Raw genomic sequence first — 27,528 nt, 5'->3', positions numbered from 1 at the left:
AAAAAAGGGTATTTACGTATTTTGTGGGTTTTCTAAGTTAAGTTTTTGAAGTTACTGTTTAATTTTTTCGAAATCAACAGACTATGTAATTTTCCCAGGTGCAGAAACTTATACTTTTCAAGACAGTTTCAGTCTTTGTCTTTGCAGGTCCACACACAATTTCTAAATCATATACTGAACAAAAATATAAAGCAGCACTTTTGTTTTTGCTTTAATTTTTCATTATTCATTATTCAGAAATGTGAACTATGGATGGCTACTTATGTGCATGGGGAGTTTTGAGGATCAGAACCGTAACCCTAGAAATCAGTGCCCAATAAATGTCTGTTTTCAAAATAAAACTGCACATTTTAGAGTGGCCTTTTATTGTGGCCAGCCCAATAATAATGCTGTGTAGTCAGCATCTGGAAATGCCACATCTGTCAGGGGGAGGGATGATCTTGGCAATGTAGAAGATTGAAACACATTTATGAAACAGATCTTTGCTTAGACAGTCGTAAATCTCTTATTTTAACGATTTTAATGAAAAATTCAAAATTCTTTTTGAAAGTTTGAACTCTGACAAAACTTGACTTACAGGCTAAACTTGGTACATACGATGGGATTAAAATGTTGACATATAATGTTGCCTTTACCTCATGACTTGTATATTGGAAATCAATTTTTACATTTTAATGAGTTTGAAAAATTCTGACCAACATTAGTAAAAGCTTTATAGGTTCATAGGTGCATTAAAATGTTCATACTCGTTCTGTAAATCTGACAGGCATCTCAGGTGTGTAGGTTAAATGTCAGGAAGAGAATTCAAAGGTACCTGAACTCTGGGAAAGGAAAGAATCGAAAATATGAAAAAAAAGATGAACCTGTACTGAAAGAAAACATTAACAACATTAACATCTTTCCCATCATGTCTGTCTGTGGTCCTGAAGCTCTGTGTCAGGTGATCGGCATGTACGACTACGTGGCCCAGAACGATGACGAGTTGGCCTTCCAGAAGGGTCAGGTGATCACAGTGCTCAACAAGGACGACTGTGATTGGTGGAAAGGCGAGATCAACGGGAGGGAGGGTCTGTTTCCTAGCAACTACGTCAAACTTACCACCGACACTGACCCGAGCACGCAGTGTGAGTGCACACAAACACACACACAAATACACACACAACCTCACGTGAATCACAGAACACATACACAATATACTAAAATGAACATACTCTCAATGTAACACTTACACACTGAAACATGCTCTCTCTCCCTCACATACACACACACACACACACACACACACCCCAGAGCCAGGTGTGGAGATGCTGTCCCTCTCTCAGCCTTTGACCCCTGAGTTGGTTTGACCTTTGACCTTTCACCTTGACACTCCTTTGGGCCTCTTTGATAACCTCCCAGTCATGCACCATCTCTGGGTGGTGTTTGTGTGTGTTTGTATGGTGTGTATGTGCATGCATGTGTGTGTGTGTATATATGCACGCATTAGTGTAAAGGTGTTTCCCCTCCTCCTGCATGTGTTCCCTCAGCATGATCCACCATAGACTTAGAGTTTCTAGAGCAGAGCACTGAGACACCGACAGTAACTGATAGAAGTGTGGAGAACAGTCAGAGCCGACCAACAGACTTGTGGGTATTTTTAGGCACTACTGAGCCGCAGTGTGTTTCTGCACAATAATAAAATAATAATGTTCGTATGATGATCATATATCTAATGGTTAAACTAACTGAATAGGTTAATGAAATTTGATGAAAATATTCTTGTAAATTTTGTGATATTTGACCTGACCTTTGTGTATTTGAATCATATGTCAGATTAATACATTTGGGCTACAGCTAAAACATATCTTCATTTTGATTGATCTGTTAATTGATTTGATTATTTTTTAAATCAACTATTTAGCCTGTAAAATGTCAAAAATTGTGAAAAACCAACCTGTGACAATTTCCCAGAGCTCATCATTGCGTATTCAGATTCAGGTCATGTCTGCCCAACTATCTAAAATCCAAAGAGTTAATAATTAACTTTTTATGATATAAAACAAAGAAAAGCAATAAATATAATTTTGCTTGACAATTGACTTAATCAATCAGGTATCAGAAGTGTTACAGATTAAGTTCCTGACTATCTGAACAACCGACTAATTGTTTTGGCTATAAAATGAATAAACTGAGTGGACTGAAAAAAGTATTAATATCTTCATTCAGAAACGTCACTCTTGCTCTGCCTGTCACTCAAAACTTGGCTAAACGGAAATCAGATGATAAAACATAATAATCCTGCACAATTTACAGGCAGGACACTTGAATCATCGGTCCATTGTTGCATTATGGCAAAAAGCTGTAGTCTAACAGCAAATGCCAATAGTGTATAATGCAGAAACAACAACAGACTTAAAGTCTTACTGTTTTTATTAAAGAACATAGTTTGTGGTCAGAGCTGACTTGAGTGCACAGTGAGTTTACTGTAGCCTTTTTAAAACAACATTGGTGAACAAACAAGCGCTACATTTGGTCTTTTTCTGTTGGTGGTTCAGTTTTAAATATTATTGTCATTCACGTTTGACTGGTTTCAATTAAAAGCTGCATTCTAACATCACTTCACTGTGTCTAAACCATCACTGTTTACACAGCCCACTGTTGCTTACAAACCACAGCTGAGCTCAAACCATCTCTACAGACTCCAGCTCTGTCACTGCCTGCTGATCTGCCTGCTCTAGACCCTCTATTTCTATGCTAGGTTAGACCACACCTCCACACTCTCTGTCTTGCTGCACGCTCCACCCACCTAGCACCCGATTGGTTGTTGTTGTTGTTGTTGTTGTTGTTGTTTTGTTTAGTTGTTTTTGTTGATGTTGTTGTTGTCGTCCTCTCTCTAGGATCATATCATTACCCAGAACCCCCCTCTCCTCAAAGCCCTCAAAGAGACCCACTAGGCCACGCCCACTAGGCCACTCTACCAATGGGACAGCACCAAGAGGTCACATGACCCGGAAATGGCGACTCTCCACCAATAGAAGCCAGAGAGAGAGAGAGACAGACAGACAGACTGTAACGTTAGAACTCTGTCTATGCATGGCTCTGACTGGACTTGGCCAAACTCTGTTTATCTAAGGCTCTGGCTCCAAACAGCACTGTTCAACAGGAGGGAGATCAATAGTCAGGACTCCTCTCCAACTTTCCTCTTCTCCTCCTCTGTCTCTTCTCCTTTCCTCCCTCTTTTCTTGCTCCTCTTCTCTTTCAGTTAGAAGGTGTTTAGATAAGGGAAGGAGGGAAGGAGGAAAGGAGGGCAGGAGATTAAAAGGAGAGCAAAAGAGGAGACGAGGCTATTGAGCTCCTTTCTCCCAGATTGGACTGATTAACATGTTTTTGACTGGATCACAGTGACTGTATACACACACACAAACACACACACTCACACACACACACACACACGAACATATACACGCACACACACACTAACATATACGCACACACACACTAACATATACGCACACTCAGCCGTATCTTAGTGTGGTAAAGTGGATAGTGGGTCATTTTGTGGCTTCATGGGAGAATCTGTCATTAGAATCAGTAGCTCAGCTCATCCCCCTCCCTCCTCCTTTTTTTTAACCTCGCTCCCATTGGTTCAGCAGCTTCATTCACCTGTCAGTCACAAGCGCTGGCTCCAGCCCACCCACTCCCACCCTCACTAACCCCTCCCCTCCCACAGCTTCACAGAAAGACCCACTATCTGCTGGAGGACAAGTCTCAATGTTAAAGTCTTTTACTCTCCTCTCCTCACCTCTCCTCACCTCCTCTCTCCTCAATGCCAAAGACTCTTCTCCTCCTCCTACCTACTCCCCCCCTCCCCCCTCCCCCTCTACTCAAAAGGAGATGAAGGAAAGGAGAGGAGAGAAAATGAGGCAGTATTGAGACGCGTCCCACAGCAGTTAAAGGCTAACTTTCAGCCCACACTACTGCTGCCTTCCATGGTTTTCCAGTTAGTCTGTTAGTTCCTCCCCTGTCTTTCTGTGGTAGGAAAGGAGGCAAGGAGGCATAGAAGGGAGCAAGCAGCTGGAATGGGACTCAGCCCGTAGCTCAGGGCTGAAATGGAAAGCTACGCTGTAACTGCTGAGCATACGAGCTAACCAAATGTCACGCACACACAAAATACAACATGGTACAGAGTTTGGAGTCTGCACACACACACACACACACACACACACACACACTCAGACACAGTGACAATGTTTTTATCCGTAGTAGTTTAACATTCTGAATATGTATTAACTTCAAATGAACCGTTTTATGTTCTGTTGTTGTTTTCCTTTTGGTTTGTTTACATGTTTATTGTTTTGTCTGTTGCTATGATGATGAGACGCTGTCACACTGTTGAGGGCTGGACACTGACATGACGCAGACAGATTTGGTACTAAATACATTGGGGTGGAACGGTTTGATCATTCCAGTTACACAAAGAGTTTTGGGGAATTCACTTATTTTCTTAGAGTTAAATGAGAAGATTGACGCCAGTGTGAAGCGAATCGGCTCCTGGCTGCAGCTTCATATTTAACATCCAGACACGAGAGCGGTCTAGAGCTTCTCATCTCATCTAAATAACTCAGCTGTGACTTCATTTCACAAACCAGTGATACTTTTAGTGATAATTTTACCTCCTTGAATTTTCCACACTGTGATGCATATTTGAAAGTGTTTTTGGTCATTGTCACCAGACCTCATGCATAAAAGAGCTAATTTTCAGTCGGCTTTTGGCTTCCCCCTGCACTGCGAACCTACTGTATCAGAACATATCGAAATCATTTCACCCCAACGAAATATTAGGGAGGAAACCAGTGAAATGTTAAACATATACACTACAGCACAGGACTGAAAATATCCTGAACTGAATATCTAGACATATCCTTGTCTAAAGAAGGAGGTGAGAGGAAACCTCACTGACTGTCGCTGTTTTCCAAAACCCGCTCCGTTACTCTCAGTTCACAAATCCGATTTTTCAGCCTCAATTTTCTTGCGCCTCATATTGAACATTTTAGCAGTTTGTTCCCACCAAACAAGCAGCCACATCTTTTCAGAGCTGTACCAAGTCCTGAAAACATCACTTACCATATTCATGATGAACCAAGTCTGTGTTGAGGGACAGAGACAGACACATACACACAGCACAGCACAGTCTCACTTTCAAACAGTACATAAACTGTATGTTACCGGTTACCATGGTGACATACACCCCTGGTGTGTCTCTGCCACAGCAACAGAAACACACCTCTTGTTGTTCCCATAGCAACAGACTAGTATTATAGTGGTTGCCATATCAGATTTGTATTGTTTTGTTTTGTTTATCCAGATGACAGTATTGTGATTTTAATGTTTACCCTCAGAAACACAAACAACGAATGAAACAATTATGGAACTACGCAACTTTTTATACAACAAACAATAGAGTTATTATGATTATTCTGATTATTCTGATTAACTTGCTTGGATCCCATCGGCTCCTCAGTATGTCAGTATTGGAGGTGAAGTGCTCTGATTGGTTGATGAGTCAAAGACCATCTGTTTGACAAACTGAGGCTGGAGGCCCAGAGTGGGACGTTAGTTTTGGGAGCAGTTCTTTTCTCTTTAAATGAGATCCTGGTTTTCAGCGTCGGAGATGACGTTTGCCTCAGTTTGGTGACAGATGGTCGAGACTCCTCGCAGTCAGAGTCAGTATTTTAGATTAGAACAAAGAGCCACCTAAACCAGAGCCACGCTGATCATGTACCTCTGCCTGTTACTACATGCTAACGCTCACAGCTGCAGCCATTTTCGTCCTTGTTAGCATTAAGTTTAAATCATCTGGGGACTCAGAATGGTTCAGGTGTAAGCTGCAGAAATTTTTAACCTTTTTTTCCCCCCTCATTTTTAACAAAAACACACTTTACTCATCTGTGCTCTGAAGCATGGCTCTGGTCTAGTCTGGTTTGTTTAGAAAAATAAAAGCTATGTATGGTCTATGCTTAATCTGATGAATGGTAATGGTTGATGCTTCATATGGATATAAATAGCTACTCTGATGAATGGGTGAATGGATTAACAGCCAAGCCAAATGTAACCAGACTGCACTTGGTGTCAATGCGAGCATGAATGAACAGTGAGTGAGTGAGTGGATGAAAATAAAGCATGAATGAGCAATTTTATGGACATGAATGGTCAGATGGATAGACAAAGGAATAAAAAGGATATATGAATGAGTGAGTGAGTGAGTGAGTGAGTGAGTGAGTGAGTGAGTGAGTGAATAAAATGTACAGAATGTTAGCATAGCATTGATAGTAAAAATGTCCTGAGGTTTTATTGGTGGAGATTTGAATGAAGGGGTGAATCTGACTGGTCCTGATGATTAAACGCTCTGAGACAGATTGCAGTCGACTGGCCTCGTTACTCTCTCTCTCTCTCTCTCTCACACACACACACACACACACACACACACACACACACCCTGTTTCACTTCAGATGACCTTACATTGACTTACATTCATTTGCAAGAGACCTGCCTTAACCTAGGCATTTACCTGTCCTAAGGTTTCACCTTAAAATTGAAAGATTCACATTATGGGAACTTGTTTGGCAAGTCGCCACAATGTGACAGTGTAAACAGATTTATGTCCCACTAACATGAGTATACACACACACACACACACACACACACACACACACACACACACACACACACACACACAAATCATCTGCCTTAAAGCTTAGGAGGCTTCCTGTTAAATTGGCATTTATGTATAAAACTTTGAATTTTACACTTATGGACCTGTTTCTAAAGAAATATTTTTAAATCACTTAAAGTCATTCAGTTTATTAATAGTGAGCTAGATCACTTAAAGCTGCAGTAATCAATAATTTATATTAACACTTTAAATCAATAGATTGGAGAAAAGTGGATATGGTGGATTTTAGTAAAGAACTCCAGAAAAAACTGTTTAAATATGTAATTTTAATGCAGCAATAATAACATATAACTTTGTCTTGTTTTTTAGTTCTGCTGCTCCCTAGTGGCCAAAACCCTGTTGATGCAGCTTTAAAGTCAGCACAACCAAATTGTCTTTGAACACAACTTTTGTCCAAATTCAGGGCATCTGTAGATCTTTAAAAAAAAAAAGCACTGATTTCAGTTTCCTTGAAAAATGCTTTAAGAAAATTTTAAATGTATTTTACAGTCATCTTAAATAGTGTTTTGTCTGTGATTTTAGCTCGAACTAGCTCGTTTGTTTTTTATCTTTAATTAGATAATCTATCCAACCATTTCCTGCCGCTCATTCAAGTCGTGTTTAGAAATATTATTTTTATTGTTATATACAACTGAGAAGTGAATTCAGGCTTTATCCTTGTCTCTACTCGTGGTGTTAAAAACGTAGTCGCTCTGACATTTAGAAAATTAAACCAGCTTTCTTGATATTGCATGACAATATCCAAAAAGGCTTTTTCTTTTACCAGCAATCAAAAACAGAAGCCATCACAGGAAGCTTCACTTTTTCAGGAAAATTTAAAATAAACCAAATATTAACCTTTGATTGACGTCACTCTTTAATCTCCACACACTCACACATGCAGTCTGCTCATGTTTTGGAGATGTGAGTGAGAAATACATAATCACAGATACACACTGAGCACAACACAACACACTCTTGACTCAGTCACTCCTCCAGAGCAGACCACTGTTTGTTTGTCTCAGGTATGTATGTTGCTGGTAAAGTATTAATACAGGCATCATAGGATTTTCATCTTTTCTTTTTTCACTCCCTCCATGCTCGAGAATGTTTGATTGACAGCTGTGTGTGTCTGCGTATGTGTGATGTGTGTGTTTCAGGGTGTGCTGACCTCCACCTGCTGGACATGCTGAGTCCCATGGAGAGGAAGAGGCAGGGATACATCCACGAGCTGATCGTCACCGAGGAGAACTACGTCAACGACCTGCAGCTCGTCACAGAGGTAGGAAACACACACGCGCCTGTGATGCACCTGTGCTCAAACGCTGTGTGTTGGTAACCTGGGCAACACACAAAATATTGAAACATGTTTTTAAAGACATGTAAGGTTCTCTAGACAATCATCACCGCCACTGGATGTTCAGCATATCAGACCAAAATGAACGCTTCACCGGCTGCACCTCCGGCCACATTCAGCCACACACTCACACAAGAAGCTGAACTGAACGAGAGTGGGAGAAGAAACACTAGATCTGAGTCCAGCTACAGCCCTTTAGCAGCTCATAGGCTTTTCCTTTTGGTAAAGCCAGACCAGTATTGGCTCCACGGTCGGACTGGGAATAAATTCAGCCTTGGACTTTTCCACTGGGACCAGATGCACGAATGACATTGACAGAGCCTGTAAAGACACTGATGGAGCCTTAAAAAACTTTATGGATGTTTTGAGGGTCCACTGGCTGACTGGGATTGAGCCTGTAGTCTCTAGTCCACCTGTGCTCTGGTCTCATCTCTCTTTTTTTTTTTTTTTTTTTTTTTGTCGAAGGCTTCGTTTAGATGAAACGTGGTTTCTTCAATGGAGGAAATTCTGGATTCTCACTGTAACAGTAGAATATACAGCTCCTGTGCCACAAATCATCAAGATTTTAATTAGATTAAATATCAGAGAGAGTTTCATACTCTCAGAATTAAACTGAGCAGGAAAAAATAAATACTTTTAATTTTAGTAAAATGGTTAAAGTGAAGGTATAAATCATCTGTCACAATAAACTCGTCTTATACATTTACACCCAGACACACGTCCCACACGAAGAAGATGTAACATCCTTGGACAGTACAAGCAGTGACCAGCTGATTTCCCATAGTTTTTTTAGTTTTAGTTTATTCTAGTTTTCTATTATTTAATATGGAAAATGCAATTTAACATTGTTCCAATACAAAGCAGAGAGTTTATAGCTATTGCTAATTTTCAACTCTTGTCCCTAGTTGGGTTTTTACATGTACAATGTAATAAGTCAACTTTCAATATGAAACCACAGTAAACTACAGATGTGAAAATAGAGTAAAATACTACAATGAAATGCAGTTATTATGATTTATACAACAGCAAAAACAACACAAAACAAACAAAGAGATAAAGCAATTGATAATATCAAACTATTAGCTTGAAATATACAGATGTACAGTAAATTCAATACAAAAATTCAAATAAAGACAATTAACAATATAATTACCTAGAAATGGGTTTGGTTTGCTTTTAGCAGCACTTAACCTTTGTTGTAAATGAATTTACATCTGGAGCTAATTTGATTTCAGGCGGTAATGTGCAGCTCTTCATGGAGGAAGCTGATTGTGTGAATGCAGATCTACAGTGTGGTATTTTGCAGTAGTTACTCTGTTACTGTCTTGTCTTTGATGATATCTGGAAAGAGACTCCAGGACTAAACTGCTGATACATTTATGAAATAATTTTAGAAAGCAAACTAAGTAGATTGTATCTTTTCACTATGTGGGATAGTGAAAGTGGAAGAAGCAAACTCATTTTCAAGTAAAATACCAAATGTGAAAAATGTACTTTTCTGCGTGTGTGTGTGTGTGTTTAGATTTTCCACAAACCTCTGCTGGAGTGCGAGCTGCTGACGGAGAAGGAAGTGGCCATGATCTTCGTCAACTGGAAGGAGCTCATCATGTGCAACATCAAACTGCTCAAGTAAAGAGAAATATGCACCGAACACGAACACTGTCACACACCCGAGCCCACAGCAGATTGTAGTTATTCATTTCGTGCAGATATTTGCATCTGACGCGCAGCAGCGGCTTTCATTTGAATTTTAAAGATAACATCAGACCGAACTTTGCCTTGTGAAGCTCAGCTGCTTTGAATGAAGCTTGTAACTGGAAAATAGGCCCAGGTCCTGTTTTCTATCATCACTGCCCGACCTGGAGCAGAGCAGTGTGCCGTTTTTAAAATTTACATAAAACACAATGAGGTTTGGCTCTGATATGTATCTGGTACAACTGGAAACCAGGAAATCTTTTCTAAACTTTAAAATAATCTTTGGTTTTAAGCAGTGCTTATATCAAAATGTACGTAGACAGGTTTTTTTCTCACAGTAAATTTGTTTCAGGTGCATACGGTTAAACATACATACGATAGCATTTAAGAATTTACTGACACAGGAAACCAAACTTCCCATCACCCCCTGTTTTCCCCGGCAGGGCTCTGAGAGTGAGGAAGAAGATGTCTGGAGATCGGATGCCGGTGAAGATGATTGGTGACATCCTGACCAATCAGCTGCCTCACATGCAGCCCTACATCAGGTTCTGTCTCGCCTCCGATATAATGTTTCATCTTGACTTTAATCAGCCGGGAGCTGAACTGGTTATTTCTTTTAAAACGGTCCGAATTTGATAGAAACGTCACTAACATCTCCCGGTTCTCTGATCGACTTTGTGCTCAGATTCTGTTCGTGTCAGCTGAACGGAGCCACGCTCATTCAGCAGAAAACTGACGACAACCCAGAGATCAAAGATTTCCTCAAGGTACCAAACTCAAAGTTTAGCATTTTAGTTATGTAAGTAAGGATTTTAACTGTGGACTAATAAAAGGGGACTTTCACAGTAATTTCTCAAGAAATTGTGGTTAATCCATAACAATAATAACCATAATTGCTATATTATAATCTGATTTTATGATGTAAACAGATCTAATAATTAAACACTCTGGATTAAACTTTGCTCACCGTCTCTGTCAGAGGTTGGCCATGGACCCCAGGTGTAAGGGAATGCCTCTGTCCAGTTTCCTGCTCAAACCCATGCAGAGAGTCACACGCTACCCGCTCATCATCAAGAATGTATGTTTCTCTCTCACACACACACACACACACACACACACACACACACGCACACACACACATACACACACACAGAGTCACTTTAGTCATCAAACTACCAGTTTACTTCAAGTTCTCTCACATTTTTCTGTCGTTTATTTCAGACTTTAGAAAATACTCCAGAGTCACATCCAGACCACAGTCACCTGAAAGCTGCTCTGGAGAAAGCAGAAGAGCTGTGTTCACAGGTGAGCGCACACACACACACACACACACACAAGATGTCGAGTTGCATATTTGTTTTTAACCCCTAACTGCTGACAACACTGCAAAATACTCACATTGCTGCTGGAAACTGTTTTTTGGTTTCTGCACCTTTGTGTGTTTTTAGGTGAACGAGGGCGTCAGGGAGAAGGAAAACTCGGATCGTCTGGAGTGGATCCAGGCTCATGTTCAGTGTGAAGGCCTGTCTGAGGTGACTGCAGCACGCACCTGCATCATCTCCTATATGAAGACCAGCCACACACTGAAAAGCATAGAGTTAAATGATAATACACACATCTGCAGTGTGGATATTTATGAAGTATTTCACCTGAAGTCTGTCCGTCTGATCTCATCTGACCAACTGCAACAAAATAAAACATGAAAAATCAGTTTAACCAGCTAAAGATGAAAATATTGTTATTTATACATGTCAGGTTGTGTGAGTATACACACTGTTATAGTAGCTCCACGCGCCCACTTTAATGCAACAACAGCAACACAATAACACAAAGTCAGTTATTTAAACAGACAAAAATCCATTTGATGTCATTTTGGATTCCAGTAACTTGTGATTATGTTTCACATTTTATACACTAAATTATGAAATTCATCAGTAGAAGAAGAACTTTATCTTTCCCTCTCTGTCTCTTCAGCAACTGGTGTTCAACTCCGTCACCAACTGTCTGGGTCCCAGGAAGTTCCTCCACAGCGGGAAGCTGTTTAAAGCCAAGAGCAGCAAAGAGCTCTACGGCTTCCTGTTCAACGACTTCCTGCTGCTGACGCAGGTGAGCCTGGCATTACTCTGCCTCCTCTCAGTCTGTGTGTGCATGTGTGTGTGTGTGTGTGTGTGTGTGTGTGTGTGTGTGTGTGTCACTGGAAGCTGTTTCCCCCGTTTCTAAATCCATCTCTGTCTTTGTCCCTCTCACAGGTCACCAAACCTCTGGGCTCGTCGGGCTCGGACAAAGTCTTCTCCTCGAAAACACACCTGCAGTACCGCATGTACAAGACGGTGAGACAACACACACACACACACACACACACACACACACACACACACACACTGTCTTTAGAGCTGTATGAACAGGAGAGTTTTTTGTCCTTTATAATTTCCATAATCTCCATGTTTCGAAACTTGCAATAGCAGTATCCCATCAGAAATACTATATTCTTATATTGTTTTTCATAGTAATGCAGACAGCAGAATAGTGATCATGGTGTTAATCATAGTTGTTGTTATTGTGACTTTTCCTGCTTTAAATAACAACATTTTTATTTGTATATCAGCACAATTACGATGGCATACTTCAGACAGACACAGACACATAGCCCAGTCTGTCCTATCAGTACCACAATAATGTACCTCACACATCACCGCAGCAGTTTTCTCTTGATGTCAACATGTTCTCCTTCAGATCTTAATATTAATTTTACTATTAAAAATGTCTTTAAACATCTTGAATCTGGCTTTTTGAAACATGCAGATCTCGGTGAATCAGTGTGTTTTAAGTGAAATAGTTTTAAAAGGACATACAGTAAGACAATGTGTAACCTCTGACTCTGCATAACTAACTTTTCTCGTCTCTCTCAGCCAATCTTCTTAAATGAAGTGTTAGTGAAGCTGCCAACAGACCCGTCGGGAGATGAGCCTCTGTTCCACATCTCTCACATAGACAGAGTTTACACGCTCCGAGCTGAGAGCATCAATGAAAGGTGATACACACAAGTACAATCCAAAATCTGTCACTTAAAGATGCATTTTGCCTCAAAATGTCTGTGCTTACCTTTAAATATAAGAGCATATGAATTTTGTGTGTGTTCATGCAGGACAGCGTGGGTTCAGAAAATTAAGGCAGCTTCAGAGCTCTTCATTGAGACAGAGAAGAAGAAGAGAGAGAAGGCGTATCTAGGTATCTCTCCTTTTCTTTCCTCCATATTGAATCTTTGGTTAAAGCCATTTAATTGGTCAAACGGATTCCCCTGATCAGACTTTATGATGTTCAATAACAGCATCTCTTTGAATGTCTCAGTTCGCTCTCAGAGGGCCACAGGTATCGGTCGACTGATGGTCAACATTGTGGAGGGAATCGAGCTGAAACCCTGTCGCTCCCATGGTGCGTACAAACACTTTGAGTTTCAGTCATTTCATTTTCTCCTGCATCTTAAATTCAGTGCACATTGTTCATTTGTGTTGTTAGCTTCTCTCATGCAACGTGTGACACAGCTTCTGTGTGTCTGATCCTGCAGCTGAAGTACTCAGATCTCAGTAAAAGTAGCTATACTACTGAAGTAAAAGTACAAAAGTATAAGCATCAAAATATATTTAAAGGTCCCTTATAGTCTAAAGGCAGATGTCCATGTGTTTTTGATTATAAAGCAGGTCTAGGTTCTATATTAATACTGTGAAAGTTTCAAAGCCTCAGTCCACAGAGAAATGCTCACAGCCTGTATTCAGAAGCTGAGCCTTAAAATGAGCCGTCATCACTAACTTTGTGATGTCACAACAAATCAGTCACTGCTCTCAGCCACGCCCCAAGCCCCGCCCACCTGGACCCACCATCCATTCTTACAGGATTTTGGTTTCTCAGAGTGTTTACCTAAAATCTGCTGTATTCTTATTCAATCACTCAGAAAACAGTCAGCCAATCAGAAGAGAGGCTCAGATCCTCTCTCCTGATTGGCTCACCAACCTGTTGTTACTAGATCTCCAGAGAGAAGTCTGAGAGAGGAGATGTAAAACTACACTGAGATGGTTGTTGGTTCTTAAAACCACAAATATATCTTCTTACAGATATCAACACTTCAAATAAAACAACAGAAAAGTGTAAAATATGGGACCTTTAAAGTTCCAAAAGTGAAAGTGCTCATTATGCAGAGCAGCCCGTTTCATAATATTGCAAATTATATTATTGGACATTTTGTCACTTGAAAATGGCACCTGGTAAAGGTGGGGCTATTTTTTTATTAATTTATATACTTACACACAACCAACCAAGAATAGTCTAACTCATTTAGAGTCTCAACTGTTTGTTGTGTATCGGTAAAATAAAAAGAGACTTTTCTTATTTTTCAGAGAACAGTGTCTTCCTCGGTAGATAAATACCTGTTTGTCTTGTATTTCCAGGAAAAAGTAACCCGTACTGTGAGGTGACCATGGGATCCCAGTGCCATATCACAAAAACATTACAGGTATGACCACATGTATGGTTTTATTTTACACTGTTACATTATTGATTAGAGGTTAAGAGATGTGTGTATGGGTTTATCAATGTTTCTCCTCCATCACTTAGTCTGTGAACCTCCTTTAGAGACTAATGAGAGAACAATGGTGTGAAAATACAACGGACTTCCCCTTTATTTCCACTAACATTCAGCCATTTCTCAGCATTTCTTTGTTTTGACATTTTATTGTTTAAGGGTTTTGGATAGTATAGGTGTTAACTTATACTATGAAAGTAATGTTTTATTGTTTAGTAAGGATAAAGGTCACAGTGTACCGTAGGTTATATGAGTATTTAATTATTTGTACAATTTTAGAAACACTTGTTTTCCCTCTGTTGTCTCTCTGTAGGACACGTTGAATCCTAAGTGGAACTCCAACTGTCAGTTTTTTATAAAGGACCTGGAACAGGACGTCCTCTGTGTCACTGTGTTCGAACGAGACCAGTTCTCACCTGACGGTCAGTAATGATCAAACGCTGATCCTTCACATTACCTGCTCGACAAGAGGGAACGCATGGATTTATCGCACATTTTCATCTCACACTTTGTCTCTTTTACCCCTCCCCCTCAGACTTCTTGGGCAGGACAGAGATCCGGTTGGCCGAAATAAAGAAAGACCAGGGCTCTAAAGGACCAATCACAAAGCGGTTGCTGCTCCACGAGGTTCCCACAGGAGAGATTGTTGTCAGGCTGGACCTCCAGCTGTTTGAAGAACCATAAACCAGAACAGGACCAAACTGGACGAGACTGAAAAGGAGCTAAGAGATGCTATGATCTGAACCTGACTGCTGGGCTGGATTAGACTTGGTCTTGACAAGTCTTAAAAAGCATTGAATTTGAGAAAAAGATTAATTTAAAAAATTTAAATCTCAGGATTTAGGAGATTAATGTTGTACCTAAACCCACATGTCTGCAGGTTCTGAATCTTACACTCTCCAAATGTATATTCCAGGCCATAAAAGTCTCACACACAGCACATCTTTATGTCTTAAATATTGTTATACAGTTTCTTGAGGAGGTGAAATTGTCCCAGTTAAAACAGATCCAAACTGTGGTGGTAGATTTTAAAGATGAAGACACTGCTTGTGTTTACAGGTTAAGTAGCTCGGCATGAACTATGTTGTACTGCGAAGAAATGAAAAATCCAAGGTCTCTATTCCATTCCAGTCCAGTCCAGTCCAGTCCAGTCCAGTCCAGCTCTGACCTCCTTCAGTCTGTTCCAGTGCAGTATTTAGTCCAGTCCAGTCCTGTTGGAGATCAGCCAGGTCTTTACTGTTTTCTCTCCCTTTGCTTCATCAGACAGTTTCACAGACACTCCAGTGACAATCCCAGCCCTCCTTATTTGTCCCGACCAACCCTAACCCCTGTGTGTGTGTGTGTGTGTGTGTGTGTGTGTGAGTGAGTGTGTGTGAGACAGTCTGCTGGTTTGAATGACTGTGTGAGTGTCAAGGTGAACAGGCTAACTAATGGTACGGTTCAGTGTACATTTTCTTTCATTTTTTTATGTCGACTCTTACAACTCTCTCAGTCTTCAGATGAACTCTTCAGGCTTTCAGCTTTGAGGTACTGCATGTGAAGGGACCTTGACCTTTTGAACTTTGACATTCACTGAACACTTGCCACATTGTCGTAGAAAGTGCTAAATATGTACAGGTTTAATGAGAAAATGCTAACGATGCTAATAAGCTGAAGTTATAGAAAGATTTTACCCCGATATATGACAAGTGTCCGGTGTACATAAATTACACAAATGTCCCTTTTTCATGCGTCAGTTATAATAATGCTGATGATGATGTGGCTGAAACAGGGAACAGGTGCGACAGCTATTTTAAAATGAGGTACTGTAAAGAAGAATGTCTTAATTTTTTCAGATTTTTTGATGTTGAATGCACGCGGGGGTTCTAGTTTTAGGTGATTTTTGTCACACATCCAACCTCTGTTGTTATGTTGCTGCTGTGTGTAGCTGTCACAGTGGCGTCACTATGCAGGGGGGGGGGAAACCGGAAAGGATCAGAGGGCAGAACTGGATTGAGCGGGGGCCCTCGAACATGCTAGGTACTACAGAAATGCGTTTTATAAGAACAGCGTTTCTACACTCTAACCCTGAGAAAGCTCTCTGTAGAAACAATGCTACTGTGCATCAGCACTCCCAGCACTTTTAAAACAGACACTGTCGCTGATATCAGAACAGAGCAGGGTAGGACTTGACCGACATATGTCACACAGCCGCCATTTTGAACAGTCAAGGTAGGAAAGTCGACCTGGGAGACTAATAACAAGAAGACTGGTGTTGCTCTCATTGTCAGAAATTCCCATGACAGACCAAAACCAACACTGTGTTAGTTATCGCTCAGTGCTTTCCAGCCTCTCTGCCCTGCCTGTAGCTGTCAACACCAACCACATTGGTTCCTACTGAAGACATAAGTCTTTAAAAATGTCACACAAATACATCTTTTTTTTTTTTTCAAAAAGGATCTAATTTCCTAAGACATCTGGGCACTGTAGTTTTGAGCAAGCATAACTCAAGTTGGAGGAAACAGTGCAATTGTAGGGGACTATTTTCAGCGGCGGATTAATCCACATTTGGTGCACTATCTAGGGCAGCAGGACAGTGTGGCTCACTGATGTGCTTTTAACAGTTTTGGGGATAATTGGAGCTCTGTGGCTCAGAGGAATGAGATGTATCAGGCTCTGGATACACAGACAATACTTGGTAATAGGATACATTCACTGTTGGTTTTGGTCTTTTCATAAGAATTGAGTTGAGAATAAGAAAAATATAGAATATCACCAGACTTGTCCGTTAAACATACATATGAGTTTCTATGTGTTCTGGAAAACCTGAATAACCTGGAAACGTTTCCATGATGTTGTCTGGATGGAGGAAAAGCAGTGAAACAGCTTTTTTTTTTTCTTTCATGACTAAAATAAAAGTTTCACAAATCTAAAAGTGGGATTTTAACAGTGTAAGACTTTAACTAGTCTAACACCCTTTCTCAACAATCAGTTGAATCAAAAAAGAGATGATCAGCCATTCAGTATTTAAGTATCAGGCTTCTTGGAGTAACGGGCTTATAGTCATAAGTTTTTGTTGCCTATCAATTACAGAGCCATAGATTAACACATTTTAGCAATAGCCTGCCACAGTCTAGACTTTGGTGCCTGTCTATAGCTCCATATTTAACATAATTAAAATTCCTCCAGTTTTTGAGATCAGGTGGTTTCTTATTTGCTTAGAAAGAGGAACATTAAATTCTTTTAATATTAAAATGTTTGTAAAGCTGCGTATTTCCGGTGCCTTTGCGTGGGGGTTGTGTTAGCTTGTTCATGATGGTGCCAAACGTTCTTTGACATAGAAAAAAACAAGCTTTTGCTCTTTTTAAAAGGACAACAAAGATAAGGCATCGCTTTTTGTTTTCAGTACTTGTACCCGTTTGATTTTCTATGCATATCATTGACTCAATTTCTTTTGTCAAAAACACAAACTCAGGAGTTACTCTGAAGGCAGCCGAAACCTTCCGAGCTGATTTTCCCAACCTGAGTGTTCAAAATGGCCGCTGCGTTAGCCAGTTAGACAGATAAAACCCCAGTTTGTCATTGTATATATGTTAGTTAGCTTGGCCAGTTAGTAAATTTAGTCAATCACTTTTCATTTAATGCCACGGTTACTGATGTACTGAATTACCACTGAGACAACCAACAGTTACCTTAGTGACCAGCCACTGTCCAATCAGGAGTCAGCGAGGCTCAGCAAGTTGCAGCATCTTGACTGTGGAGGAAGGTGTGTATGAATGTGTCTCCCCAGACTGAAGCTGATGATGACGATGGTGATGAATGATGATGAATATGTCTTACATCCACCTCTGTACTGTTCTCCAGTACCCGCCCTCCCTCCTCTCACACTGTACTGAAACTAATCCAGTTTGAACCCGTTCTTACTGTCTATATTCCAGGTTGTGTATAATACTACTGCTATCTGAGAGTTAATATATGAGCGCTGTGGGGGCGATAGAGACAGCCTGCTGTTAATTATCACTGTAGAAGATGATGTACGTTGTTGTCTTTCAATGTTCAGAATAAACTCCAGTTGGACCAAGACTTAAGTTGTCTGCTTTGTCGGTTTCTGTGGCTAATAATTTGTTTTTAGTCAACATGCTTACACACATAAACACAGATATTCAGATGATATTCCATCGGTAGAGCTATACCAGGGTTTAGGCACAAGAAGGCAAAAAGGCCCAGGAAAGAAAACAAAACTTGTCATGTTTATTTTGTCTGACTTTTTTTTCTTTAATAGTAATTTTCGAGGGAAATCCTGGACACCTTTAGCCTCTCAGGCTTCTTGAAATCCTTCAAACTAAACAATTTTAGAAGGAAAATTATTTTCTGATTTAACTTCATGAAATCATGTCCAAAAGCCAAAAGGGTTGGGGACCATGGGTCACACAAAACAACATTCAGATTTTATAATGCTTTTTATTTTTGAGTATATTTTTGCTTTATCTGATAAATTTTGAGTTCGCATTTATTTTGAAATGCATAAAAAAAGAAAAAAAAAATCAATATCAAAGAAATTGTGCATAAAAGAAAAATGATTAATAGATGTAGTTCTGTTTTTTTTTTTTAATGTTCTGTGGGAATTTAAGGAGTTTCAAAATAAAGTTACCTGTTCAGTGAAGGGAAGTGTGGTGCACTCTCCAGTTCTGGGCTGTGCTGACACATGCAGTAAAGGGGGCGTTGTCCTCCTTTAAACGAGCTGCGTCAAAACAGAAAAAATATCCACCAAAAAGCCGGAATTCAACCAACTTTGCCTTCAAAATAAAATAATGTATACACGAACCAGCTTATTTAACTGTTTATACCTTTACTAGGATGTTATTTATTCATTGCATTAGATGTTTATTTCAAATCCAGCACATGAATTGCTGGATAATATCATTGTACTGGTTTTGTGCCCAGACACTTATGAAATTAAACTAATTGTGCAAATAGAAATAAGCAAGACATGGTCACAAATGATCAGTTCAGTGGGAAACAGTAACTGCTGCATTTAACTAAGTTCAACTTATTCATCTAAATTAAACTCTTCAAAAAAAAAAAAAAAAAAAAAAACCCAACTCTTTTTATTTGTCTCTCACTACAACGTAAGTGCACTGAACTTTTAATTGCTGTTTTATCTGTCTTATTCAATGCTAATGCTATTGGAATGTATAGTTTATATTGTCTTGAGTTTATTTTTTTGCTGGGTCAAGTAGATTAAAGAGATGTAACTGAGAGCATAAATTATTAATCTGTGAATTTATTATGCAATGATATAAAAAGTTACATTCAGTGAATTTTATGTTGAAGGTCAGTACATTCTGTTTGCTTTTGATGCTTTTATTTTGACAGTCGTGACCGGAAATACTAGTATTCTAGTGTTTGTCTTTACACCAGTGATTAAAGGCTGAAGCTTTATGTAATTGTAAAGCTACACAACGCAGGACAGATACGTTAGCTGGCTGGTAAACAAACAAACAAACAAACAAACAAACAGCAGACTGTTTGTTCCTTTACTCCTCGGTGAAGCGATAAACACAGGGAGACTCACATGGAGGAGGAGAGACAGGCTCAGGACATTTAGTTCCTTCCCACAGCGAATGGACAGTCCTCAAAGTTACATTCAAATAAAGAGATCATTTATCCTACAAACGATATTTCTGTAAAGATCATATTTTTTTATTAAGCAATCATGGCTGCTGCTTTGTTCAGAAGAGGAACTGGATTGTGTGTCAAAGTAAGTACTTTTGTTTTTCTGTCTGCAGTTAAAAGTAGGAATTTAATTTAAAGTACTCTGATCATTTACATAATTAAAACTATGTATACCACAGTTTGGAAGTACCACATTACAAGTAAAAGTCCTGCATTCAAAATCCCACTTGCATGCTTACATACAGATTCATGTAAAAACACTCTCTGTAGTAAATGGGCTAAAAATAGGCTTAATTATACTTAAATGATTATTACTCATGCAGCATTTTGTGGATAAGCAGCATTTCACTGTTGTAGCTTTTCATGGTGAAACTACTTTTAACTGTTTTACTTATATTTGGTAGTTAAGTTGTGTGCCCACGACTTTTTAATTAGATTTTAACCTTCACATACAACACAATCAAATATTTCATATGGCAAGTACTGTCATTGCATTTAAGGTTACTGCTGCATCTAGTTGTTGCATGTTTACTGTTTACTGTTATAAATTCTCTTTCTTTTAATGTAGTAGTCTGCAATAAAAACTATTCAGACTAGAAACAGATTTGTCATCTGGCTGCAGCAAAAGCTTGTGCATCCCATAATTAGATTTTGTGTGTATGCAGTGTTTTCACAGGGAGTTGTGTAGAGTCCTGTGGAGGCCACAGGCTGCTCTGTTCAGCTCCAAACCACCTGACAGGAAACCACCCCGAAGAACACACATCAGTAAGACAAAAACATTCTGTCTGATTTTCTGTCAGTCAGTGTCTGTGTATACAGCAGCCTCCACTTACATACACAAGGGGGACAGAGTTGTTAACAAATAAATTAATAAACACCTCCATCCTTGCAGCTTTTTTAATATTTATATACTGCTTATGAATGCTAACTTTTCAAAAACAGAAATCTGTGTTATAGTCGGGGTGCGAATGTAGATAACATCCTCTATCACAGTATATTTAATTTAAATAGTCTGATATTGGTATATGTTGTGATGATTTTCATGGAAACTCACTGTGCATTACTATCCTCGGTCCTATCACATCTACACATTTTTGTAATATTTCAAATATCAAATCACTGCATAGATTTTTTTACCCCTGACAGGAAATTCTCTTTGCATCTGTATCTTTACATTTAGTTATTGTCATGCACAGTGGGCTCTACTATAAGATATTTTATTCTCAATATTTATTGTCTTTTCCTGGCAGGGAAAGCCAAACCCCAGCCTGCTGTCGACGTAGCTAAACTCCTGGAACAGCTTTTCTCCCAAAGAAGGCCGAGCACAGCGCCCCCTGCTGCTAGTAAAGGTCAGTACATTGGGGATGTTAATGAAGTCTGGGCCATAGACAGTAACCTCCAGATGTGTTTTCTTACCTGACAACACAGCAGGTGACAGAAATGTCATCATTTCTTTCTGCAAATAATCTAGAAATCAAGATTAAGAAGTTTCAATTCTGGGCATTTGTGAGCTAAATGTATCAACTACACTACTGTGTTAGCACGCAGTAGAATATATTACAGAAATCACAGATAAGGTCTAAGCCATGTACATGTCTGTCACAACACTGACAACAACATATGGAAAACTATAACCTACATTATTACAATTAGGGCTGCAACTAATGATTGCTTTCTAATTGATTACGAGTTTAAGGGGACTGTGTCTTTTGTCCAAAAATCCACAAATATTCAGTTTACAATGATATATGACATGAAAAGCAGCAGATCTTCTCCTGTGAGAGGCTGAAATCTGCAAATATTAAACTTTTTCAATATTTCTGCTTGAAAAATGACTAAAATGATTGATTGTTACTTATTATTCTTCTTCCAACTGACTAACTGATTAATCATTTCAGCTCTACTTACAAATGAACACATTATAGAACATATTCTTGAGTTGCCTGAAGAACAGTTATTTCTACCAGCTGATTTGTTCTGCTTATTTCTGGTGACATGTCCTTTACCTTCCTCCTGCAGCTCAACCTGCCAAAGCCTCTGTCATGCCTCCTACCACCACCTCCTCAGGGAAGGTCTCCACCTCAAATGTTCCTCATTTGTCAAAGACAGAGCCAGCAGTTTCTGTCTTTCCTGCTGCTGCTAGTGTTTCCAAAAAGACTGCACCTACTTCTAACACCGCACCGCGTTCCTCTCAACCAAAATCAGCATCTTCCACAAACCCAAATACTTTATTTTCCTCTGAAACACCTCAGCAGTTTCCTCTTGGTATTATTCAGGACATTACTTCTGATGGTGTCTCCAGTGTGACTGTTCCTACAACTTCTTCTTCAACCAGCACAAGGCCTGCATCATCTGGATCAGAAGCAGCTACAGTAGAGCACCAAACCAAAGTGGAAGCTGCTACAGAGGCAGATGAACTCACAGCTCCTCCTGTACGGCCTTTATCAGCCCACACTGCAGAGAAGAATGTAAAGAAACCATCTGTTCCAGCTGCTACAGGAGAACCCTTCACGGAAACAGGGCCGTCTGTAGAGGCCAGCCTTCCTCCTGCAGGGCCGACAGAAACTAGAGCTTCTGTTGCTGAAGCTCCAGTAGATACAGCAGCTCAGAAGGTGCAAATCAAAAGCTCAGATTCAGGAGTGGTTGACGTGTCATTCACTACCACAGTAGAAGCCTCAACTGAAGCAACAGAACAATCAACAGACACCAGCATCACAGCTCTGGAAACATTAGATAGTATAGCTGCTGCTGCTGAAGGTACAGTAGAGCCCACAATAGAATCTGAAGAAAGAGTGGTGAACATGTCATACGGTGCCAAAGAAGCCTTAATAGAAACCACAGTTAAATCACCAACAGAGGTCAGTCTTCCTTTTGCAGACGCACTAGAAAATAGAGCTTCTGTTGAAGGACCAGTTGCGTCTAGAGTAGATGCCTCAACTGAAGAAGTGCAAGCTAAAAGCCTTGACTTGGGAGTGGTTAAAACCTTACACACTACAACAGTAGAACCCTTGTTAGAAACTACAATAGACCCTTCAGGCGAGGGCAGCCCTTCTCTTGTGGACACACTTGAAATGTCCGTTACAAACAGTGCAGTGGAAGCTACAATAGATGCTAAGGCAGATACAACACCTCAAGTGGTACAAACCAACAGCACGAATGCACATGAATCTGAAGTAGAATCTGCAACAGAATCTATAGTAGAATCATCCTCAGGGAATGTTACTGTGGAAAAGGCGGCAAACGAGTCTGAACAAATGACTTTAGAGTCTGTAACGTTACACTCAGTTAAGTCTTTGGTGGAGTCTTTGAAAACTGATGAGCTCCTCCAGACAAAATTTATTATTGATGAAAAAGCAGAAAAACAACTCCAGGAGTTGTTGTTGGTTCAGACAGAGGTCGGAGCCGAACGTAAAGCTGGAGCTGAAGCTGAGAATCCAAGTGAAGATGAGAGTGAAGTTTTAACTAAAGCTCTTTCAAAATGGGACTCTCTGTCTGAAGATCTTCAAGAGTTAGAAGGAGAAACTGGCTCGTTGGTGAAAGAGCTTCTCTGTCATGTTCCTGCTGCGCTTCCCACCACTCCTGGCGTGGTAAAAACAAGCTCAGCCTCTGATCAACCTGTGGGAGGAAATGGAGGCTCTTTGTGGGTGGAAGAGAAGGCAAGTGAAGAAGAAGCCATGACACTGGAATCAGTAACTCTGGCAGAAGTGAAGGCTGAGGTTGGAGGTCTTGAAACCGAAATTCTGCAAGAAACAAGTAATGCTCTTGAAAAAGAAGCTGGTGGATTAGCAAAAGAGGAGAAGATGGAAGTTAAGGCAACAGTAGAGGATGTTGTTTTTGAGGACACAACAGAGGTGGAGATTTTAACTCTAGATTCTATCTCTGAAGCAACCGATGCGATAGAAGCTGAGGCATCCATTATGTTAGAGGCCATGTTTGGCTCCGAGCAGGGGCCGAGGCAGCCACCTGACATACTGATAAGGCAGAATGAAATGATTGGTCAGGAAGCAGAAAAAGAGTCCGGAGAACAGGAGGGAAGTGTCCTGGAGGCCATGTCTCTTGAGTCTGTGACGTTGGCAGAAGTCGAGGCGTCCTTGGGAACTCTGGAGAACGAGTCCCTGAGTGAAACCATGGCTTATCTGGAGAATGAAGCTGAAATTCTTGCTGGAGGGAGGAAGATGGAAGTAGAGGAATTAACAGAGTCCCGTGACATGATTGAGGATCTGAATGTTGAGTCTCTATCTTTACCCGAAGCGGATGATCTGTCTGAAGATCTGCAAAGTGATGCACTGATGGAGGAGCTGCTCTTTACTGTTCCAGGGCATGTAGCAGGCGTAACAGAGGCACGGATCGGTCAGGAGGCTGTAAGAGCAAATATTTTGGATGGTAAGTTTAGTATTGTTATTGGTGAAGAGACATTAGGAGAAGCAACAGCAAAGAAGAGATAGTAGTAGACATAAGTCTTACTTCAAATATTGCACTCATACCTAAACACACAGACATGATAAACATATTTTTAGATTCAGTTTGTCTTACACTTTCTGAAACTGTCCATTGCAAATAAATGTCCATAAATCCACTTAAAAATGAAAGAAAAAAAAAGACTTAACTCCAGAAATTGCCTGACAGTCATCACATTTTAAAGTTTTCGTCTGTGTCAAAGAAATCCATTGATAATAGTCTGTACATACACGGATACATTGCAAACAGGAAGTGCTGAAAGCTAATTCGGCACCTTAAATGGTGCTAATTAGCCAAAATGCAAAAGAATCAAGCTCTAGCCCCGAGCTAATTCTCCAATGGACTTTGAAAACCCCTGTTATACTGTACAATATTTGTGCTAGAGCCTGGAAGCAATTAGCTCAGATTTTAGAGTTTTTAACTAAAACTAAGACTGGTGAAGCAGTAGATGCTTTAGAAGTGGAATCAGCTCTTCTGCAGACCTTCAGCTCTCCTGTTTCTGTTTCCTGGGTTGCTGCCACAGCAACAGTTGTCACAGGGTCAGTCGGCGTTGATACAGCGGCTGCAGAAACAGGTGATTTTCCAGCTTCTCATAGTCCGAAGGAGGTGCTGCTGGGACAGGAGATGCTGGAGGAGGGAGCACAGACTGAAGCCTTGGGGAATGAAGAAGATACAGGGACAAAGACAGGTAAATACATTTGCAGACATGCATTCGTACACAGTTATAGGTCACATCTTCAGCATGTTTATTTCAGCTGCCGTTCAGTGTCACTGCAAGAAGCAGTGTGATGTTCATGTAGGGAGACTTACAGTCAGGATGTAGAATATCCCACTTCCACACAAGAAAGTATTAATGTCCCATTTCAGATAATGTTGGCTTTTTTAACTATGACCATGATCTTTCTGTAACTAGGTCGACGGCACCTGCAGCCAAAAGTGATTATATCTGTTTCCAGTGGCTACACTTAGAGGCAGGATGAAACACCTGATATTGCAGCCTCCTGCTGGATGCATCACACTGCCTCCCTGATTGTTCTGTTAGAGCTCTGCAGCTTTGGCATGTTTTTGTAGTCTCATTGTGATGATTATTCAAAATTGGACACTTTCAGATGCCAGTTTTAAACGGAGATCACACTATATTGCCATCAAGAACACGTGTAACACAACAATGTCAGCGCTTGTTTCACCATGCTGGCTCTGCCTTTTACACAGACGTTGATCTGGTCCGGTGACTACCTCTGCTGTCGGCTTAAAGGCAGAACAACAATGCCCCCTGTACCATGGTTCATACCTTTTATATAGAACAGCGAAGTGAAATAAAGGCACAACATTCCCACCTTGAACAGGCTGTGTAATGGGCATGAAAGTATTTTCGGATGTGACTGATTAGGCGATACTGAGGCCTTAAATGTATCCGAGTGTTTTAGTTGCCTAACGTTAACTGTACCATATTCTCTACAACCACTATCTTTCTCTGACCTTTACTGTACTGTAGTTCCTCAGCATGGATATTTTAGAAATGTGTCATCGCTTAACGGGATCTAGACAACTGTCCAGAGTCAATGTTGTCTGTTGAAAGACGTGTTTTTGACAGTGTTGTTTTTCACGTGTGTTCTTAAGATTTGGATCCAGTCCAGAGACTCTTCCTGGAGAAGATCAGAGAATACAACAGCATGCGCAGGTAGACAGACAAAAGAGATTTCCTCTTATATTCAACAGAAAACTCCTTCAGAGGTCACACACTGCTGGGCTGCCTCTGAGCTACCAAACGCCAGGGAGTTTTAGCCCTGCGTGTCCTTAGCTGGGTTAGGGCCTGATTGATTTGATAGTTTTGGATGATACAAGCCTCTGAATGTGGTCAGTATCAGAAAAGGGTTTTAAATGTAGTTGCTGTTTACAAAATAAGATTCAGTTCAAAATTTGGAACGGCTGCCATGATATCAGACATTTTAAAATAAGAAACATCTTTTAGGTCAGGTTTTATTGTTTCACATGTCTCTGTGTTCCCATTTAACTTATCTCAAATATATTATGCTGCAATTTGGTAAGGTCTGTCTTGTAAAAGAGATAATATGGTCTGTAGATTTCCTGGCTATTAAAAGGTTAAATAAGATTGAATACTTAGGGTAAACTGTGATGTTGAGATATAATGTGAAGGACACAACAACAGAATGACAAACATTTACATTTCATTTTAACTTCCCCCGTCTAATATCTCCTCTCCTCTAAGGTTGAGTGAAGGACCAGTGGAGGCGGGGCCTGATTACGACAGATACCTCTCAGAGGAGACAGCCAAGCTCCAGAGACTTTATGGAGGAGGAGACCTGAGCAGCTTCCCTCAGTTCACCTTCACTGGTGAGAGAGACATGGAGGGAAGAGAGAGGTTCAGTCCCTGTGACTCAGTACATTTCATATTGTTTTGTTAATACATTAAGGGTGATAACCCAATTCCCTGTGGAGATTATGAAATGTCTTTTTACCTCTGGAACATGATGTTTCAGCTCCGTAACACTGCACAGATTCATTAAAATAAGTACAGTGTCAAACTAAAATAAAATAAATTCATTTTCTTGTGTACAGTTTCTTACTTCTGTTGTTTTCTTTCTAGAGCCTGAAATGGACCAGGACTGCAAATGACCCATGAAGGCTACCTCCTGCTCTGTATGCTCCATGTCAGCTGCTTCTTCTCTCCTCAGTCTTCTCACTTTTTGACTTACTATACACTGCCTCCATGCTTTCAATTGTACTCCGTTAAAGAAGTGAGAGAATTGGAGGAGAAGAAGCATATAAAGTTTGTTTGGTTGATCTGCTGGTTGAAAAAAGGGAAAATATATTCCTGGCTGTTTGTTTGTACTGTGCAATTATGATAGAAACAATTTTATTTTGTTAAAGCAGCACTTTACAACAAATCAGGTGTTTTCTGATGTTGAGGATGCATGTATTTGTGTGTGTGACCTGCAATTAAAGCATCATATAAAGCAGTCAAGGCCTCAATGAACAGCAGGTGGAGCTGTCACTTCAATATCTCTGTATTTGGATCCATTTATTTTTGTCTACCTCACTGTTTCTATGCCTCACACCATCCTTCTCCCTCT

General features: G+C 40.2%; 2 protein-coding genes across 6 annotated transcripts in view; both read left to right on the top strand.

Moving 5' to 3' along the window:
• Positions 1-18,382, top strand: part of itsn1 (intersectin 1 (SH3 domain protein)) — a 45,729-nt gene extending 27,347 nt beyond the window's left edge. For 4 of the 5 annotated variants that reach the window (XM_071479979.1, XM_071479977.1, XM_071479976.1 and 1 more), the window contains 16 exons: positions 930-1,124; positions 7,853-7,974; positions 9,572-9,678; positions 10,188-10,289; positions 10,430-10,511; positions 10,724-10,822; positions 10,966-11,049; positions 11,193-11,276; positions 11,719-11,850; positions 11,994-12,074; positions 12,654-12,775; positions 12,890-12,972; positions 13,093-13,176; positions 14,187-14,251; positions 14,634-14,742; positions 14,856-18,382. In XM_071479979.1, the coding sequence (XP_071336080.1) occupies positions 930-1,124; positions 7,853-7,974; positions 9,572-9,678; positions 10,188-10,289; positions 10,430-10,511; positions 10,724-10,822; positions 10,966-11,049; positions 11,193-11,276; positions 11,719-11,850; positions 11,994-12,074; positions 12,654-12,775; positions 12,890-12,972; positions 13,093-13,176; positions 14,187-14,251; positions 14,634-14,742; positions 14,856-15,004 (1,700 nt within the window). In that variant the 3' untranslated portion in view covers positions 15,005-18,382. Of the gene's footprint in view, positions 1-929; positions 1,125-2,876; positions 6,396-7,852; positions 7,975-9,571; positions 9,679-10,187; positions 10,290-10,429; positions 10,512-10,723; positions 10,823-10,965; positions 11,050-11,192; positions 11,277-11,718; positions 11,851-11,993; positions 12,075-12,653; positions 12,776-12,889; positions 12,973-13,092; positions 13,177-14,186; positions 14,252-14,633; positions 14,743-14,855 lie in introns of those variants that run through there. The other variant, XM_071479978.1, reaches the window with a different exon arrangement.
• Positions 18,383-19,692: 1,310 nt separating this feature from the next.
• On the top strand, positions 19,693-27,455 carry LOC139622589 (uro-adherence factor A-like). Its single transcript, XM_071479973.1, has 8 exons — positions 19,693-20,060; positions 20,641-20,740; positions 21,226-21,324; positions 21,995-24,358; positions 24,957-25,121; positions 26,054-26,114; positions 26,664-26,788; positions 27,042-27,455. Exons 1-8 carry the CDS (start codon positions 20,016-20,018, stop codon positions 27,068-27,070), a joined length of 2,988 nt encoding a protein of 995 aa, XP_071336074.1. The 5' UTR covers positions 19,693-20,015; the 3' UTR covers positions 27,071-27,455.
• The last annotated feature ends 73 nt before the right edge of the window (positions 27,456-27,528 follow it).

Source organism: Trachinotus anak, unplaced genomic scaffold (genome assembly GCF_046630095.1).
Source record: "Trachinotus anak isolate AG129_WGS33_773 ecotype Australia unplaced genomic scaffold, CSIRO_AGI_Tana_v1 ptg000007l, whole genome shotgun sequence".
In the NCBI taxonomy this organism is placed as follows: domain Eukaryota; kingdom Metazoa; phylum Chordata; class Actinopteri; order Carangiformes; family Carangidae; genus Trachinotus; species Trachinotus anak.
Note: the sequence above shows the minus strand (reverse complement) of the source record. Positions and strands in the feature narration are given on the sequence as shown.

Excerpts from the sequence above, each read along its gene's own strand:
- LOC139622589 (XM_071479973.1), top strand. The coding sequence starts at position 20,016 with ATGGCTGCTGCTTTGTTCAGAAGAGGAACTGGATTGTGTGTCAAA. Across the intron at positions 20,741-21,225 it reads ACCCCGAAGAACACACATCA|GGAAAGCCAAACCCCAGCCT; the intron begins GTAAGACAAAAA and ends TTTTCCTGGCAG. Across the intron at positions 25,122-26,053 it reads AGATACAGGGACAAAGACAG|ATTTGGATCCAGTCCAGAGA; the intron begins GTAAATACATTT and ends TGTGTTCTTAAG.